At 42.9% G+C, this 20,701-nt stretch overlaps 1 protein-coding gene across 3 annotated transcripts; it reads left to right on the top strand.

Annotated features, from left to right (window-relative positions):
* The first annotated feature begins 1,090 nt into the window (after positions 1-1,090).
* On the top strand, positions 1,091-17,503 carry LOC109939984 (E3 ubiquitin-protein ligase PRT1). Of its 3 annotated transcripts, XM_020538607.1 has the most exons (9): positions 1,101-1,392; positions 2,447-2,475; positions 2,559-2,738; positions 3,437-3,502; positions 3,643-3,816; positions 3,893-4,096; positions 13,756-14,553; positions 15,836-15,915; positions 16,736-17,503. In XM_020538607.1, exons 1-9 carry the CDS (start codon positions 1,277-1,279, stop codon positions 17,249-17,251), a joined length of 2,163 nt encoding a protein of 720 aa, XP_020394196.1. In that variant the 5' UTR covers positions 1,101-1,276; the 3' UTR covers positions 17,252-17,503. The 3 variants fall into 3 exon arrangements, with proteins under 3 accessions (XP_020394197.1, XP_020394196.1, XP_020394199.1); XM_020538608.2 differs by lacking the exon at positions 13,756-14,553 and having other exon boundaries at positions 1,091-1,392; positions 15,827-15,915; XM_020538610.1 differs by lacking the exon at positions 13,756-14,553 and having other exon boundaries at positions 16,736-17,491.
* Positions 17,504-20,701: the final 3,198 nt, after the last annotated feature.

The following is a 20,701-nucleotide window of genomic DNA, read 5'->3' as shown; positions in this document are numbered from 1 at the left end:
ACGACGGCGACCGAGGCCACCTGCAGGGCAGCCTCGAGCGCCGCGTTGCAGCTCCTGCACTGTACCACATGCGACCAGTACCTGCCATGGGCATCCACAGTTATATGTTTCCGTTGCAACGCACGGGCACACACCTAGTATAAATATACTACTATAATACCCATATCTCTTTATAACACATTATCTTATATTTTTGGCCTTTATATAGACCAAAATACACTTTTTTTATAAAAAACTATCTTACTCTTCCTTATATGATTTTTTCTTGCTAGTTTTTTAGTATATATGGAATAACATTAAAACTCAGAGAACCCATCTCTCTCTATATAACATTTAAATAAATATCAGCATAAAGACTAAAAATAAATAAGATAATTATCATGTTTGTCACCAATATAAAGACCAACATAAATAAGATTGTTATGTTGGTAAAAAATAAGGGACATGTTTATTTTGAACCTCTATATTGCTGACAAACATAATATTCATCTTATATGTGTTTAGTGTTTATGTTGAACTTCATCTATATTTTTGTTATGTTGGTGAAGAATGATGCGTATATATATATATATATATATATATATATTTAACACTATTGTATACTCCTTTCGTTTCTTTTTATTTGTCGCTGGATAGTGAAATTTTACACTATCCAGCGACAAATAAAAAGAAACGGAGGGAGTAAATTTAACTTTAGCAAGAAAAATATATGTAAGCAAAGATAAGTTTTTTATAAAAATAATATTTTAGTATATATAAAATCTAAAAATATAAGATATAATATAATAAAGAAATATAGATATTACAACAATGTATTTTATATTGGTACGAGTATTCTGCCCATAGCTGATGGCTCATGCTCAATGACGTGTTTGTTTAGGTTTATTTTCGGCTTCTAGCTGCTAGAAGTTGCTACAGAATGCTAAGTGTTCAACTTTTCAATCTGTTTTTCTGAAAACCATTTTTATAAAATTTGTCTAAAATCAATATAAATATTAGATCTCTCTCGAGTCATTATAAAAGTAGGAATTCTTAACTTTCTAGATCCTAAATTTTATGAATCTATGCGTATTTCTGAATATTAATTTCTACGGCAATTAAATTTATCTAGAGGAAAAAGTCAAAACAAACAGCGCTACGCCATCGGTCCCCTGCCCCTCCCCGACGCTTCCGGCTTTCCGTGCGACCGTGCCCTTTTCCTCCTCTCGCAGCTCGCAGGCGCAACAGATTCCACCCGTTCCTTCGGGTGGCCGGACGGAACGAGGAAGGAGGCAGGATGGCCTCCGATGGCCACCCGCCGGAGCCGGGGAAGAAGGAGGATGTCGCCACCACGGCCGCCGGGCCTGGAGCAAACGATCTGGACGACCCGCAATTCATGTGCTGCGTATGTCTGTGAGTTTGTTGCCGCTGTGGCGTCTCCCTTCCCCTCCCTGATTCCTCTCCTTTGTCGGGAGACTGTAGATCGTCTTGTGATTATGGGCGACGTCTTCGATACTATGTACGTCGGCAAATTGTTCGTGTTCGTAGCTTGCCCCTAAATCTCTTTACCGGCGATATGCCAGATTGTGGTATTCTTATTCGTAAGCTTTCTGCATCGATAAGACTCCAGAACCCATTGTTCCACAAACATTATAACACTTAGGGGCAGAACATGTTGCATTATGTTAAATAATTTTGGGATTGAGTGATTGACCGTGCCAGGGCCCGGGGCACATTTACCTCCCCGTATTCTGAGGTTGTGGGTGTGCTGCCGACTGTAGGGCGGAGGACCAGCAGCAGGCTTGGTAAGGGAAGGGTTGTTTTGGGATCTGGCCGCAGGAGATGCCTGCAATGAGTAAGGAGGGGGTTGGGACAATAAAATTTATGCAGAAAAATTTTGGGTGTGAGGCAGCTTGAAAAACAGCCGAGGGAGTGGGCAAGTGTCAAACTGAATGCATAGGAACAACATAATCCAGTTAACATGCTTGCAGAACTCCAATATAACAAAAAAACAGCTGAAAACACTATTGAACAGAATGTGGTAATGCGTTTTCAAAATGATGACCGAATCAAGCGGAGGTGAAGTGATTCAGCGACCTGACTGAGTCTAGTGCCTTGTGGAACAAAATATTTTTTCCCCAACCAATCATATCACAAATGGAACTATCAAATAGTGTCCTATGCAAACTTAAATTGAATATTTGATGAGTGATTACTCAGCTTTCTATGGCTTGAGTTCATATGGTGCTAGTGCCTGGGCACCACAACGACGCTGAGCCCCCACATTGCTGTTTTTGTTCTGTATATAAACAACATGGTAACACTGAATTCTGTGAATGCGTAAAAAACACAATCTTGTACCTTTGTTTGTTTGTTTGGGATATTTGATTTGCATTCTGCGGGGCTATAATTCTGAACAATGTCAATGTACCAATGATCTCATCTGTTTAACCAATCTCTTTTGCAGGGATCTTCTGTACAAACCAGTTGTTATATGTAAGAGTTTATTTTTCATGTTTACAGAAAACAGATTGATTATATCATACTCCTCAAAACTCATTTATCATCTACTGATGCAGCATGTGGTCATATGTCATGTTTCTGGTGTGTCCACAAAGCTATGCATATTTTCCGGGAATCGCATTGTGCTGTGTGTAGGCAGCCCTATATACACTTCCCGAGTATTTGTCAGCTCTTGCATCATTTGCTTCTAAAGCTTGAAACTAATGATTACAAAAGAAGGGAAAAAGAAGTACTAGGTGAGTATTCTACACCCTAAAACCAATATGCAAGCATTGCATTTATTTATTAACAGTTCAAAACAAAGAAAATTATGCTGGGTAGGAGCATTGCAGGAGCAATATTAACTTTTTGTGTGTATGGCGTTTATGTTGGCTTAGGTTGTCTCATTGCTGTACAGTGATAGGTTTGGAGTCTTGCTGCTTCACCCAACACATGACCCCCTATTTTACTAGTTGCTCTTGTTGAAGTGTATAAGTAGATTGCCTACTTTCTCCTAACAATTTAAACTTTTTGTATCCACTCTAACATGGTATCAAAGCCAGAGGTTTCAAGTTCAAATCCTAGCAGAGGCTTCATTTGTGCCACCGTCCCTTTATTTCCATGTTTGCGCCTTCCTCTCTGTCTGCACGTGAGTGGGGGTGTTGAAGTGTTTAAGTCGATTGTCTACCTTCTTCTAACAACTTAAGCTTTTGGGTTGAATTTGTTAGTTTATCCACTCTAACAACTGCATCCATTCCAAATTATAGATTATTTTGGCTTTTTTAGATACATAATTTATGCTATACACCTAGATATACGTTATACACACACACACACACAAAAACTATGTATCTAAAAAAGATAAATGACCTATAATGTGGAATGGTGGGAGTAATAATGTGTGCACTTCCATTTTTAGGAATTAACTCTATGTTCCTTTCGTCTTACGTTTCAGAGGAAGAGAAGCGCATGCAAACATACTCTCCCCAAATCATTGAGTTCTTAAACTACAAGACTAACGGTAAGATTTTTTCCATGTAATTATGGTTGTAGTTATCTCCGCTTCCATAATATCTCACAAATCTAAAATAATATCTCCATTTCCATTACATCTTGTAAGTCTTAAATACGACTTACCCACTTTCTTTTCTTTTTTGTAAGTTGGAAGCTATAAGGAGAACAGAAATGAAGACAGTAAAGCTAGACCTCCACAAGAAGTTCCATTGAATGACAGCGTTCCAGATGAGCATTTGAAGAAAATTAAATTGGAGGATGTTTCATGCCCTCTCTGTATGGAGATGCTGTATCAACCTGCTGTTCTTAATTGTGGTCATGGTAAATTCTAGTTTCAGAATAAAAACTACTACTTAGAATGTTTTGGAGATACTAACTTATGTTAGTTTTATATTAGTGTATTGTGTATCCTGTTTGTCATCCTTGAATGAGGAAACGCTGAAGTGCCATGTTTGTGGAAGTCTTCACCCTGGAGATTTCCCTAATGTTTGCCTGGACCTTGATCATTTCCTTGAAGAATATTTTCCAGCAGAATATGAATTGAGAGGGCAGAAAGTTCAATTTAAGAAGGATCAGTGCAATCGTGAAACATCATCTTCAGGTAAGCGTTTGTTGCCAAGTTCTATTTCACTTCACATACTATCTCCCATATGACAGGGTAAAATCCCTTATTAGAAGGAAAATGCTCATCTTTGATCGCACTTGCTAGCTGATAGAATACCTCTAGTAACAGTAACTTATATAGAGAGAATAAGGAATACAAACCATGCATGAGATTGAGTGATACCTTGTATAAACTTGACTGAACCATGCATGAGAATGAGTGATACCTTGTAGACTTGACCTGACAGTGTTAAAGATATGCCCTTGCTAGTCCAAGCCAATCTCGTGCCATTGGTTAGCCATATACATTTCATATTAAGTTGTTTGTCCTTGATTACCGATGCTAATGGATAGTGACTGTAGTTCCCTTACAATTTTCTCGTTTTACTTAAGATAAGTGCCAACAGAAGTGTGGACTCTGTAAAATTATAGAGCCTGGAAAATTTAAATATTATGAATGTTTGTTATGAAAACTATTTCCAGCGGGTGTGAAGGGCATAGTCTTGTTGACTGGATGTATACATGGTATTGCTTAATTGCTTAGCTCGTTGGTTGTTTATCCCTTGTTTGTGAGTGTTTGTGTGGGTTTGTTCTTTGTTGTCTCTCTATGTGTGCTAGTATTTGTGCGGGTTTGTTGTCTCTCTATGTGTTTGGAGTATTTGTTTGTTAGTTTGTGCGGGCTTGTTGTGGCCGTGTGTGTCGGCGGGATGTGTTGAGGTGTTATCTTTTTTTTTGGGGGTTTTCTCGTGCCTCTTTTTTCCCTTAATATAAAAGATATGCAGCTCTCCTACGCGTTCGAGACCCCCCCCCTCTATTTCCAGTCCTTACAATACTACTACAGCAACAAAGCCTTTTAGTCCCAAGTAAGTTGGGGTAGGCTAGAGTTAAAAACCCAACATAACCACAAGTCAAGGTTCAAGCACACTTATATTCCATCTTTTCAAGTCTCCTTTTACTATCTCTTCCAATGTCAATTTCGGTCTTCCTCTTCATCTTTTCACATTGCTCGTGCTTTAGGATCTCACTATGCACTGATGTCTCTAGAGGTCTTCGTTTGTACATGTCCAAACCATCTAAACCGATGTTGGACTAGCTTTTCTTTAATTGGTGCTACCCTTAGCCTATCACGTATATCATCATTTCGGACTTGATACCTTCTTGTATGGCCATAAATCCAACACAACATACACATTTCTGCAACACTTATCTGTTGAACATGTCGTATTTTTATAGGCCAACATTTTGCACCATACAACATAGCAGGTCTAATTGCCTACTTATAAAACTTGCCCTTTAGCTTCGGTGGCACCCTCTAGTTATATAGAACACTAAATGCTTGACATAACTTCATCCACACTGCTTTGATTATATGGCTAACATCTTGATCAATATTTGAGTCCTTAAAATACATCAACATCAACATAGTCTTTTAGTCCCAAGTTGGGGTAGGCTAGAGTTGAAACCCAACAAGATGTCACCAAAAGGAGAAAGAGAGAGAAAGGGGAGGGGAAAAGCTTTTGAGAGCACTAAAAGGAAAAATGCCTAATCACGGTTCGGGCACGTGGATAACTTCTTTCCAAGCACTTCTAACCGAACACAACTCCAATGGGATATTCCATTCCTTCAAGTTCCTTTTGATTGCCTCCTCCCATGTCAAGTTTGGTCGACCTCTACCTCTCTTCACATTATTGTCCCGTCTTATGATGCTTCTATGCACCGATGCCTCTGGGGGTCTCCAGTGGACATGCACAAACCATCTCAACCGGTGTTGAATAAGATTTTCTTCAATTGGTGTTACTCCTAGCCGATCGCATATGTCATCGTTTCTCACTCTGTCCAATCTTGTGTGCCCACATATTCAACGCAACATACGCATCTCCGCGACAGTTAGTTGTTGGATATGTCATCTCTTAGTAGGCCAACACTCAGTCCCATATAACATAGCTGACCTAGTCGATGTCCTGTAGAACTTGGCTTTCAACTTGTGTGGCACTCTCTTGTCGCATAGGACTCCCGATGTTTGACGCCATTTCATCCACCCCGCTTTGATTCTATGGCTAACATCTTCATCAATATCACCATCTCTCTGTAGCATCGATCCCAAATAACGGAAGGTGTCCCTCTTTGGTACTACTTGGCCTCCCAAACTTACATCTCCATCCTCACTAAATGTAGTACCAAAGTCACATCTCATATACTCGGTTCTAATCCTGCTAATTCTAAATCCTTCCGACTCTAGGGTCTGACGCCATAACTCTAGCTTTCTATTTACTCCTTCCCGACTTTCATCTACTAGAGCTACATCGTCAGCGAAAAGCATACACCAAGGTATATCTCCTTGTATATCCCTCGTGACCTCATCTATCACTAAGGCAAATAGATAATGGCTCAAAGCTGAACCTTGATTTAGTCCTATGTTAATCGGGAAAACATTTGTATCACCATCAGTTGTTCGGACGCTAGTCACAACCTTGTCATACATGTCCTTGATGAGCGTAACATACTTTGTTGGGACTTTATGCTTATCCAATATCCACCACATGAGATTCCTAGGTATTTTATCATAGGCCTTTTCCAAGTTGATAAAAACCATGTGCAAGTCCTTCTTCTGCTCCTTATATCGCTCCATGACTTGCCTTACTAAGAAAATTGCTTCCATGGTTGATCTTCCTGGCATGAATCCAAATTAGTTCATGGTGATATGCGTCATTCCTCTCCGGCGACGTTCAATAACTCTCTCCCATAGCTTCATAGTGTGGCTGATGAGCTTAATCCCTCGATAGTTGGTACGACTTTGAATATCTCCCTTGTTCTTGAAGATTGGTACTAATGTACTCCTCATCCACTTATCGGGCATCCTGTTTGATCGAAAAATATGGTTGAACAACTTGGTTAGCCAAACGATAGCAATATCCCCAAGGCATTTCCACACCTCTATTAGGATACCATCCGGGCCCATCGTCTTGCCCCCTTTCATCCTCTTTAAAGCTTCTTTGACCTCTGATTCTTGGATCCTGCGTACAAAGCATCTATTTAAATCATCGAAGGAGTCATCCAATTGGATGTCCATAGTCTCATTCTCACCATTGAAAAGATTGTCAAAATACCTCTGCTACCTCTGTTTAATGTCTTGTCCTTTCACCAAGAGTTGATCCATCTCATTCTTAATGCATTTAACTTGGTTGAGGTCCCTCGTCTTCCTTTTCCGAATCCTAGCTATCTTATAGACATCTTTCTCTCCTTCCTTTGAACTTAGTCTTCGGTAAAGATCATCATAAGCTCGACCCTTTGCCTCGCTCACAGCTCGCTTTGCAGTCTTCTTTGCCACCTTATACCTCTTTATGTTGACCGCGCTCCTGTCATGGAACAAGCTCCTGTAACATTCTTTCTTCTTCTTTATTGCCTTTTGAACATCCTCGGTCCACCACCAAGTATCCTTAGATTCACCGCCGCTCCCTTTGTCACTCCAAACACCTCTGACGCCACCTTCCTAAATCCTAATACAAGTTGTCATTTTTCACCCACATGATGTTTGCATCTTCTTCGGACCAAGCGCCCTCCACAAAAACTCTTTCCCTAAAAACTTCGGATGTCTCCCCTTTGAGTTTCCACCACTTCGTCCTCGCAATTTTGGCTTGTTTAACCCTATGGGTACTGATCCGAAAACGGAAGTCATCCACCACAAGATTATGTTGGGGCACAACACTCTCTCCAGGTATCACCTTACAATCTAAACAAGCTTGTTTATCTTCTCTCCTTGTGAGCACGAAGTCGATCTGGCTCGAATGATGGCCACTACTAAAAGTCACCAAATGAGAATCTCTCTTTCTGAAGAAAGTGTTAGCTATCACTAGGTTGTAGGCTACAACAAAGTCCAAAATATCCTTTCCTTCTTGATTCCTACTACCATACCCGAAACCTCCATGAGCCAGCTCATAACCTACATTTGTTGAACCTACATGACCATTGAGATCTCCTTCTATGAAAAGCTTCTCATTGGTGGGTACCGCTCTAACCATGCCATCTAAGTCTTCCCAGAACTTCCTCTTCTCGCTCTCACTGAGACCAACCTGAGGGGCATAAGCACTTATAATGTTCAAGACTACATCCCCCAAAACTAGTTTGACTAGGATAATCCTATCTCCCTGCCTTTTGACGTCCACCACTCCATCCTTGAGGGTCTTATCAATCAGGACACCTACTCCATTTTTGTTTGCTACTATTTCTGAGTACCATAGTTTGAAACCAGTGTTCTCCACCTCCTTCGCTTTTTGCCCTTTCCATTTTGTCTCCTGGACACAGGATACTAACACGCCTCCTTCTCGCTGCATCGACTAACTCTCTTAGCTTACCTATGAGGGACCCTACGTTCCAACTACCTACACGGATCCTAGTCGGCTCAACTAGCTTCCTTACCCCTCGCACCCGTTGAGACAGATGCGAAGACCCTTGCACATTTGTCACTACACCCGGGTAATGGTGAAAGCGGTCGGTAATGGTCGGAAAAAACTTCTCACCGTTTTCACCCGCATAATTTTTTGTTCAGTTGGAATCGGTAAACAGGAAAGTCAGAAATGGATAACGGTCGGTAAATTCCTGTATATCGAAAACGGATAAATCCGAGCAAAATAACTCAAAATTGATCGGGAAACGGTACCTGTAATCGGAAAAGCTCACAATAAACAAATCCTAACCACACAGTTGTTCATTCACATCCACATACAAGTCTCATTCACAAAAGTACACAAAACACAATCTTGTCCACATATAATTGGTCATACGCTCATACATGTCCACTCTTAAATTTTAACACACAACACATAAGTCTTAAAACACGATTGTTCATTCACATCCACATACAAGTCTCAACCACACAAATACACAATACATAGTCATGACCACACATAAATGATCATACATGTTCACTGAAGTTTTAACCACATAGTATATGAGTCTTAAACACACGATACATAAACTAGAAATCATGTGGCATGTCGTCTGGATCACTTGATATATCTTCTATAACATCTGAAACCCTAAACCCTAACGGGTATAGTTATTGCCTCCTTGGTTGTTTTGTGGACCGGGAAAATACGATTAAAATATGGGAAAATACCGGATTTTCTCGAGAAATCCGAAAACGGACGGTAATATGTCTCACCGTTTACCGTACCGTTTTCGTAATAACATATCCTGTTTCTGTCCCGTTTTCCGTATATCCCGAAAAATCTGAAAATGGCCGAAAAAATCCGGTAAACGGTACCGGAATTTTACCGAATTTTACCGACCATTTACATCCTTACACCCGGGTGCCGATGTAGCGCACCACTAAGGAAGCGACGACCCGATCCTTGCTCACTTGACACCGCATCCAGATCACGACACGACGCGCCACCAAGGGGGTGGTGTCCCGGTCCTTGCCCATTTAACACCACACTCGGGTTCCGATATGGCGCGTCGCTAAGAGGGTTACGCCCCAACGGTTTTCTATTGGGTTTCATCTCCATTTTGAGTGTTTTCTATTGGGTTTCATCTCCATTTTGAGTGGCTAAGTTTTTATAGCTGGCTCGCCACGCCTAATGCAACCCTCCTCCTTGTACCTGGACTTGGGACTAGGCTATGCTGCACCAACATATGCTGAGACAACATAGGCGGAGTTATTTCAGTCCTTAAAATACCGCTAAAATTCTATTATGTGCTCTTCAAGGAACCCGTAAGCTACTAGGGATAGGCAGTAGTGAGTCCACCTCGGACCAACAACAACAACCATTGTTGTCGGTACTACACCAAGGAACCAAGGGTACTAGAGAAATCCGTAGAGTTAGAGAGAGAGGCATAGGCTAGAGGTCGCTGGATCACAACGCTAACATGGCAAGCACACAAAAGTTTATAGAGGTTTAGACCACGTAAGTGTAATACTCTACGTACTCTTTGTGGTGGATTTATTGATGGAAGCGGAGGCAAAGATTACATGCTCCTACGTTGTCTGAGCTAGAGGATCGACTGACTCATCTTTACTTTGGTTCTGGTGAGAGTTCTTGTCTAAGTCCCCAAAAGTGTCTAAATTTAAGAAAGTCTAGATTAAGAGCAAGACCTTCCGACACTTCAACTCATATGCTCTGATCTATAGATGCTCTGACCGATCCCTTTCTACGGTGTTCTACACCTCCCTTCACAAGGAAGGAAAAAGCTACATCTCTGTATGGATGGTGGACCCTGCGCAAGTGCGCAACAGAGGTCCAACTACTCCTATCTTGTTGTAGTTCTTGAGCCATATATGGAGCACACCTTGGTCGTGTCATAGTGTCGAGCATGCCACACTGTAGGCGGTTGGTACGTGCGTCCACATCATTAAGTACAACATAGTTGGTAGACGACGTATCAGCTTGTACTTTATAATATATTTGGGTATGTCTACCATTGCAGGCATGGCTACAGTGACAGTTGCAACTGCATGTCCTGTATAGTGGCGTTGGGTCGCATGCACCATGGGCATGGCTGCAGTGATGCTCTTTGACCGCAACATCGCTCATCACATTAATAATGATGGATGAGAGCCTTATCACAACCGCTAAGTGCCGCATGGCCGATCATGTTAGAATCGCACATGGCACTTGTTCGTCCCGCTTGGGGCCATCGTTCCTGAGGACGCCACACCACTTGAGACTGAGGTTGTACTATCTTGGGAGCGTCTTGGAGAGCTGGGGGCCCTACGTGAGCCCTCAAGCTAGTACCCGTGATGTCAAGCTAGCATCAGCTGGACCAATACGAGTCTTCCTACTGGCGGAATTCCTCAGAGGGCATTGCGCTAGTATCCAGGGGTATGCCTTCCCTCGGATGCTGGCAGTCATGCTTAGGCAGTTAGGCTTCAACAAATCATATTTGTCACAGGATTGTCCAAAAAAACATCTCATCGTCAAATAAACACAGAAAATAAACTTCAGATTGTAGTTTGTGTAGGAACACCTTGTAATCTTGGGAAATCACTTGACAATACATGTTGTTGTAGTTATGGTGTAATTTCACCTAGTGCTCCAAAAAAAAGTTTATTGTTTAAGTTTTTGTTGGCTCCTAGCAATAATGTGATATAAATACATGACATTGGACTTGTATAGAATATCTTTGATTTGTTTTGTATGTACTGTTTCTCTTCTATAAAATATGCATTTATAATGAATTACTTTACTAACAGTTGGAATGGGAAAACCCTAAACCGGTATTCTAACACCTCCCCGGCAGTCGCAACTTTATCCTATACAAATGTTGAGACTGGATCGAAAGTCTAAAAATACACCCAACAGTAATCCCTTGGTGAAGATGTCGGCGAACTGCAGCGTGGTGGGGACGCTGAGAACCCGAACGTCACCGACGGTGACACGCTCGCGGACGAAGTGCATGTCGATCTCTACGTGCTTCTTGCGCTGATGCTGCACGAGATTGGTGGAGAGGTAGACTGCGCTGACATTGTCGCAATAGACGAGGGTGGCACGCTGAAGGGGGTTGTGGAGCTCGTGGAGGAGCTGGCGCAACCAGGAGGCCTCTGCCACGCCGTTGGCCACGACGCGGTACTCGGCCTCGACGCTGGAGGGGGAGACGAGGTTGGTGCCCAGGAACACGTCATAACTGGATGTGGACCGGCGCGTGTCGGGGCAGCCAGCCTAGCCAGCGTCGGTGTAGACCACGAGACAAGGGTCTAGGCACGTGCTGGCCCGCCTGAGGGTGGAGCTCGACACAATCACGAAGAACAGGGTCCATGGTCCAATCAAAGGCCACGAAGGTGCCTCGGATAATCTGATCGTCGTGGAGAAGGATGTGCACGTGCATGGGACATGGGAGGGGAGCCGCGATGGAGGTGGGATGCCCCTGAAGCGAACCCAGAGATGGTGGTACCCCGTAGAAATATGTCAGGGGGCTGGGAGCGAGCGGTGCAGGGTAGTAGATGGGTGCCGCCATGAAGGGAGCAGAGCAGGGACCGTCGTGTCCACGGCGGGACGGTTGTGCGAATCAGGACGAGCCCGGGACGGTGGGGAGCATGCCAGAGGCTCCTGACACGACGCGTCTGGCGGGGCAATCGACGGCAGCACGACGGCTGGCGACCGGAGCACCACGTAGGGGTCGAGCGACCAACGGCGAGGTCGTGATGGCGAAGGGAGGCGAGCACGGTGAGGGGGATTCCAAACTTTGATCTGTCAGCCTTGGATGCCCCATTCTCAGAAAAGGAAGTGTGGGATACAATCTGCCTTATTCCCTTAGACAAGGCTCCTGGTCCGGATGGTTTCACGGGGAGATTTTATAAAGTTTGTTGGGATATTATCAAGGCTGATGTTATGGCTGCGTTTTCGGCTGTTGGATGCAGAAGATTCATTAATTTTCATGTTCTAAACACTGCATATATCACCCTCATCCCAAAGTTTGAAGGGGCTGATCAAGTAAAGGATTTCAGGCCTATAAGTTTAGTTCACAGCTTCGCAAAACTGCTCACTAAACTCCTTGCTAGTCGTCTGGCGGGTAGATTACACACTATGGTGTCTCCTAATCAAAGTGCCTTTATTAAAGGTCGCTTCATTCAGGATAATTTTATGTTAGTGCAACAGACTACTCGCTTTCTCCATCAACATAAGCTTTCTCGAATCCTCCTGAAGTTAGATATCTCAAAGGCATTTGATTCAGTTGCTTGGCCTTTCCTCCTCGAAGTTCTGCAACATTTGGGTTTTGGTCAGATATTGAGGGACATTATTAGTGGTTTGCTATGGACCTCTTCATCCCAGGTGCTACTTAACGGACTGCCTGGACAGACTATTATTCACCGATGTGGTCTTAGACAAGGCGATCCTTTGTCCCCTTTTCTGTTTATCTTGGTCATGGATATTTTGGTATTCTTATTTAACCGAGCTGAACAGGTTGGGCTGCTGCAGCCCCTTGCCCTACGGATTTTGCAGCACCGGATTTCGTTATACGCTGATGATGTGGTGATATTTCTTCGTCCGACTGCTTTGGATATCACTATTACTTTGGATATTCTTCACCTCTTTGGAGAGGCTTCCGGCTTATGTACTAATGTCCAGAAGAGCATCGTATATCCTATTAGATGTGACGATCAAGACCTTGCTGTGCTTCATGACTTGCTACCTTGCGAGGTGGCTGGTTTTCCTTGTCGGTACTTGGGTCTACCGCTAGCTATTAAAAAGGTCACTAGAGATCAGATTCATCCCATCATTGATAAGATTGCAAATAAACTTGCTGGTTGGAAGGCTGATTTATTGACTAAATCTGGTCGTAAAATCCACGTCCAGTATGTTCTCACAGGGATGGTCATTTATCTTGCTATGGCTGTGGATCTTCCAGCTTGGGCGCTCAAAGCTATTGACAAGATTCGTCGTGGGTTTCTATGGAGAGGGCGGAAAGATGCAAGAGGTGGACACTGTCATGTGGCCTGGGGGACTGTTTGCAGGCCTATTGAGCTGGGTGGCCTTGGTATTTCGAGCTTAAAAGAGCTTGCCTGGTCACTTAGAATGCGCTGGTTATGGTTGGCAAAAACTGATCCAACTCGCCCTTGGACTTCTATTTATATCCAAGTTTCTAAGAAAGTAAAAGATTTCTTCTCAATGGCTATGCAAACTGATATTGGTAATGGTGCTTCCACGTTTTTTTGGACAGATAGGTGGCTGTCGGGACATAGAATTGCAGATTTGACTCCACGGTTATTCAGAACTATTTCTAAGCAAAGGACTAATCGGAGAACAGTATTGGACGCTCTTTCCAATCACAGCTGGATTTCGGACATTCAGGGGGGCCTTTTAGTGGGTGTTATCAACGAGTATCTCCTCCTGTGGGATTTATTAGATTTGGTTCAGCTAAGACCTCATGTTGAAGACAAGCATTTCTTTCGCCTTGCTGCCAATGGAAAATATTCTTCCAAGGAAGCTTATAGGGGTTTCTTTATTGGGTCAATTGAGTTTGAGCCTTTTCATATAATTTGGAAGACTTGGGCTCCTCCGAAATCTAAGTTTTTCATGTGGTTGGTCGCCCACAAGAAGGTGTGGACAACTGATAGGTTGCAAAGAAGAGGTATGGATCATCCGGAGAGATGTCCATTATGTGATCAGGATCAGGAAACCTTAAATCATATGTTGTTGGGCTGCGTTTTTGCTAGAGAATTTTGGTTCAAGCTGCTGCTTCTTGTAAATCTACAACACTTGGCCCATCAGTCCTGTGAAGGGGTTTTTATGGATTGGTGGCAAGACTTGAGCACCAAGATTCCTGGGTTTGCAAGAAATGGTCTTAATTCTCTTGTCATTCTTGGTGTTTGGACCCTTTGGAAACATCGCAATGGCTGCGTTTTTGACAATAAGAGTCCTAGTGTTGCTGTTGCTATTAGAAGTGTTGGTTTGGAGATTGATCTTTGGGTTATGGCTGGTGCAAAGAAGTTGTCCTTGCTTACTGCCCCCATCCCAGGTCTACCTGTTAGCTAGATAGCTGTAGTGCTGTTTTGGTAGCAGTGTTTTTGTCATGGATGGTTTCATTTATGCTTGTTATTGACCGCCGTAGGGTGGCCTTATCTGTATCTTGGGGTCCTTTTTGGACCTTTTTCCCCTTCTTAATATATTTTCACGCAGCTCTCTTGCGCTTTCGAGAAAAAGGGAGACCGGACCTGCGTGTCCTGTGAGGAAGAACCTCGCCCAGCCTGCTCTGCTTGGCCCTGCGCGCGAGGGGGGGATCTGGTCGGGGCCGTGCGGCGCCGCGTCCAACTCCGACGCAGAAAGCATGCGGGCGGCAGCCAACGGCGCGAGGGCGGCGGTCGGGACGCCCTGTCGGTAGCGTGAGCTCGGGTCCTTGCGGCGCGGCTGGGGCGGGGTCGCTGTTCGCTGGAGGTCAAGGCAGGTCGTCGCTCGCCAGAGGTCAAGGTAGGGGCTGGGCACGACTAGGGGAGGGACATGGCCCGACGGCGGCTTGGACAACGGGAGAGGGCCCGACAGAGGCCTGGGCAGAGGCCGGCGACCTGGGGAGGTGGGAGGGAGGGGGAGGTGAGGCGGCGGCCAGTGCAGAGGTGAGCCTGGCAGCTGTGTAGGTGGGAGGAAGAGGGAGAGAGGAAACTGCCTCTGATACCAAGTTGGAATGGGAAAACCCTAAACCCTAAACGGGTATTCTAACACAACTGTAATACTGTTTTAGTAATTAGACCTTTCCATTTAGGGTCGAGTACTATCATATTCATATCAGATCCGATGATGCTAGTTTTTGGGTCAAGAGGGATGTAATGTTAATGTTATTGCTATTTGCTAGTTTGCTATGGTATATATTGGTTGAAGTCTTCTGATATTTAATGTTGTTTAGAGCTACTGGCTACTGCAATAGGTTGTAGAAATAGCAATTTGCTGACACAAGTCACTAGTTTTTACGGGCCACAGCCGCAGTTGAAACTGGGCAGTTGCAGGCTCCACCACCACAGGATGTCGAACCACCTGTTCTGGTTAGTACTGTAGTCAGTGTCTAGGATAACCCTTTTGCGGGATTGGGTTTTTGAACCATTTTTAAATAGTTTAGATATGCGTACAAGGTTAGCTGTTCAACTTTCCCCCCGTCTTGGTGTAGATATGTTTGTGGTTGATTACATCATGCAACTTGAGATCTTAATTAGGCCTTAAAACTAAGGCATGGAGCAAATATTAGGTACCCCCTCCCTCCCCTTTCTTTGGTTTCAAACTAAAGTGCCTTTTGTGCTGTTTAGGTACTTCAGGCAGAAAAGGAAGCACTAGGGCACTGCATGCTGAAGACCCGTCAAATATTCACATTGGAGTAGGATGCGACTCATGTGGGGTATGTACAAGTTGTAAACTTTTTCATTTTTGAGCTTATCAATACTTGTAAAAAATAACACTGCAAAATTTTGCTGTCAGAGTAGATAGAATGATTTCTTTGACCTCACAATCGTTCACCTTGAATTGGTCTATAGAAATACAATTTCATCTTTGTTTTTCTGTAAGTGTATAGCATTAATGCTAGCTGTATTGATTTTACTCGCCATTTAGAAGACCTTGAGTAGATCCTTTACTTCTGTGGAAAGGGTTGATTCAAGTCCTCCAGTTCTTTGAGACCAACATACATAATTCAAAGGTATTAATAACTTATCTAAGAACAGTCGTGATCAGTAACGTGCTGAATGTCTGTATCAACATGTGGTCTACTGTAGTTATCCTTCAATCTTAGTACCTATGTAAATTCTAGTGGTTACAGCTATTTATCCGAGTAGCTTCAAAATGCATGTTGTTTTAGTGCAGAGACCACTAGCCTTTCTTGTTTTTTTTTATAAGTTCACCTATTATTCCTGTTCTTGGATGCAAAAGACATCTGCCTTTAATTCCGTAGGCTTCTTGGAGGACCCAAATAAGTTTTGGTTAATTGTCTTCTAGCTTGTAACCTTTGTCTTGGGCAGGATACAATTTTTAGCTTTTACTGATGGTAGTTTTGTCTTAGTGCTTGTTCTGTGATGAATCTTATTGTCCTCTATTTGACTATTTCCAATCCTTACAATGACCTTAATATCAAATCAGGAATGGACAACTATGATCAAACGTCTTCACATCATGTGTTATTTTCTTTACAGTTTGCTAAGATGAAACTGGTGAACACCATGCAGGTATATCCGATACGTGGTAAGAGATACAAATGCCAGGACTGCACTGAGTTAATAGGCTTTGACCTTTGCGAAGCCTGCTACAACTCCAGTTCAAAGCTCCCAGGACGCTTTAACCAGCGGCACACCCCTAATCACAGAATGGAAGTTGACAATTCAGCACTCGTGCATAGGATACTGAGACACCATGGCATACCCGAGGAAGGCCCTGAGGGACTGATGATGGAAGTGGTTGGTCCTGATGCAATGGTGCAGATACTCATTGATAATCAAGGAATGGAGGAGGGCAATGACGAGGGCCCAGGAGAGGCGGCCATTGAAGAACCAGTTGGTTCTCTTGGCTCAATGTCGCGTCTGTCGCATCTATTCATGTATAATCCAGAAATGGAGGATGGCAATGACGAGGACTCAGGAGAGGAGGCGGCCATTGAAGAACCAGTTGGTTCTCTTGGCGCAATGGCGCCTCTATTCATGTATGATCAAGAAATGGAGGACAACGAGGAGGATCAGGCACACTAGATGCAGATTGCACCAGCTGCAGCGAAGCCTTTGTTTTGTGTTGCTGGGGCGGCTCTACTTATGTAATGTGGAATGGAGGGATTGCGCAAGCTTAAAAGTATGGCTGGATCGGCCTTGTTTTTTAACTGGTTCTCTAGTTACTGCCATCTAATAGCCAACATTTTTCCCGCTTTTGTAAATCCGTGCAGTTGTTTGTTTCAAAGGAAAATGCAATAAGGATATGCAGAACTATATTCCTTATTTTAAACTCTACTCCTTTCGTCCCGTGAAGCAAGTCATTTTAGGCTATCCGCAACCATTACCTCTAAATTTTTTCCCCTATATCACTTTCCCCCCTATTTTCCCCTTATTTTTTGATCTCCCGCAGCGGTTCCCCCTAAATACTCCTCATATATCCCACTACAACTATAAAATATCATTTTCTATATTAACTATCAATTTTTTATCTACTAACAATTACTTGTGGACCTATAACACAGTGTTTGGAGATGAACAGTGACACACTATATCTGGGGGAGAGAGAAGGGGGCCGACGTATAGGGGGCACTGTAGGGGGCAGCGCTGCGGCCGTAGAGTGCCCCCCTACAGGCGCCATGCAAGGGGAGGGGGATGCCCAGGGGGTAGCGTTGCCGGCAGCCTTAGCATCGCAAGGCGTTAGAGTAGTAACATGAGAGATTACAAGAATACCCTCCATTAAATGTAAAGATTCTTGTGTCACATACGGATGATGTAGCTAGTCATCTCAGCATTTATTTTTTTATCCATCTGGTGCCAAAAGTAGAAATGTGTACACAGGCACACGCGCCAAACACATTAACAAAAACGAAAAACATTCAATATTTGAAACTGCCGCTGGTCTGCCACTCTGCCACTGCTCCTTTCTCACGACTATAAAACACACTCTACCTCCAGCCTTTAAGGTAGTGTTTGGTTGAGGAGCCAAGTAGAACGGAGCCGTTCCATCCCTAATTCTAGGAATGGAGCCGCTCTGTTCTGTGTTTGGTAATCTGGAACAGAGCGGCTCTGTTTTTTGTTTGGTTGCAGAGTGAACGGAACAGAGCGTGACTGTGAGAGCGGGATGGGAACGGAGCGGCTCCGTCCGGTTGATTTTTTGGAGCGGAATGATTCCGGATCTGAGGAGAATATTCCCTAATTGGAGCCATTCCGTTCTAGTTCCTTTGTAACCAAACAGCAACAAAACTGGGATAGAACGACTCTGTTCTACTTGGCTCTTCAACCAAACACTACCTAAAGCACTCACCAGCCTATTAAACACAAAACACAAACATCACATATGCAGATCGATCTTAATCAGCTACCGTTGGATGGAAATGAAGATGGTGTACCTGAGGTTGGTGGAGTCTCTCCTTTTGTTCCTCCACATCAAATACTCCATTCTTTTGATCTAAATATCCAAATGGATGAACAACAAGAGAACCTGCATCCAGGTAAACATTCACAAAAGTTTTTTCAACATGATTTGCAGATTTTACAACATGATTTGCACAAAACTAATTTGTGTAACTGATTTGGCAAATGTAGATAATGAACTTAATGTTTTGGAGGACTACATTAATGATTATGGGGTTTATGCCGATGTTGACATTGTGTTCGATCAAGATGAGTTGTCGGATTCAGAAGACAATGAAGAAGAGCATGAAATTCAGCCTGGTAGACTAGATCTGTCACATACACAAAGGCAACAAATATATGAAGCACTACTGGCGAGGAGTAATAATTGAAAACAAAGAAAGAACAGCACAATGATAGTTGCAAACCAGTTCAATGTTAGCCTTCGTACAGTCCAACGTATTTGGAATAGAGCAAAGGGATGTTGTCAACGTGGTGAGCCAGTTGATGTTTCATCAAGGAAACCAAAGCGTCGTGGCAACAAAAAAAGTCAGTTGATCTATCAACAATTGCTACAATCCCCTTTCATAAGAGGAGTACTATACGAAAACTAGCACGCGAACTTAGTGTAAGCAAAAGTTGGTTACATAGGCAATTCAAAAATGGCCTTTTAAGAAGACACTCAAACTCATTGAAACCTTGTTTGAAGGAGGAAAACAAAAAAGAGAGGCTAAGATGGAGCCTTTCGATGCTAGACCAAAGTACTTTGCCAAACAATCCCAAATTCATTGAAATGGATAATGTTATCCATATCGATGAGAAGTGGTTCAATGCAACAAAAAAGACAAGAAACTTTTACATGCTACCAGAAGAGGAGGACCCATATAGGACAGTTCAAAACAAAAATTCAATAGATAAATTGATGTTCTTGGGAGCAGTTGGCAAACCAAAAAAGGATGACAAAGGTACCTAATCTTTAATGGAAAAATAGGCATATGGCCTTTTGTTAGAAAGGTATCACAACACATTTTGATGTTAACTTCATTGTTATTAACTTTAACTAATTGATTATTTGTTTCATGCCATTAGGAACCAGCACAAAGGAGAAGCCGTAATAGGGACAGAGGAACACTAGTGACTAAGTGCATCAATGTTGACAGAAACACTATGCGATCATTTCTTATTGCCAAAGTTCTACCAGCTATCAAAGCAAGTTGGCCTAGATCAGAAGCACATAGAACTATATGGATTCAGTAGGACAATGCAAGGACTCATGTTCGTCATGATGATCCCGAGTTTGTAATCGCTGCAGCTCAAACATGACTGAATATAAGACTCATGAATCAACCTCCAAACTCACCTGGCATGAATTGTCTTGATTTAGGCTTCTTCGCTTCCTTGCTGTCCCTTACACTAAACACGGTCTCAAGGAATCTAGATGAGTTAATTTACAATGTAAGCAAGGAATTCGAAGATTATGACCCTACACTTCTAAATAGAGTGTACCTGACATTGCAAGGCTGCTTGATTGAAGTAATGAAGGGAGGTGGAGGTAATAGGTATAAGATCCCCCATATGAACAAAGAGAGGCTGGAGGCTTTAGGCATTCTTCCAAACAGACTTGATTGTGACCGACAATTATATGAGACTACTCTTCACTCCTTGTCCAGTGAGCATGCTAGTGGAAGCTAGGTAAGATATCATGGCTTTTGTTTACAGGAAATGGTCATGCAAGTGTAAACAAGGTGACGCAGGAAGGTTATGTGTCATGTCTTTTGGGTACTGGCGTAATCTTTTGTTTCACTATTCTATCAAACTTATGTATGTCATGCTCTAGATTCTGTATATTTTGATTCAGGTCATGTAAATTACGTTGAAACAATCTCATGTAGTACTCCAGATCTTGGTCTGCCTTATCTTGGTCTGTATTATCCTCAATCACAGTAGGTGTTACCTTATGTCGTACCTCAACAACACTCCCATCCTTAGTCTCTGCATCAGAATCTACACACGCCTACAATAGCATAAATACTATGCTTAAATTGTAGGAGTACATTAAATCCGCAGAACACAAAACTAATATGGGAGGGACACTTGCTA

Source organism: Zea mays, chromosome 5 (genome assembly GCF_902167145.1).
Source record: "Zea mays cultivar B73 chromosome 5, Zm-B73-REFERENCE-NAM-5.0, whole genome shotgun sequence".
NCBI lineage: Eukaryota > Viridiplantae > Streptophyta > Magnoliopsida > Poales > Poaceae > Zea > Zea mays.
The sequence above is the reverse complement of the archived record's forward strand: the minus strand, read 5'-3'. Positions and strand labels throughout refer to the sequence as shown.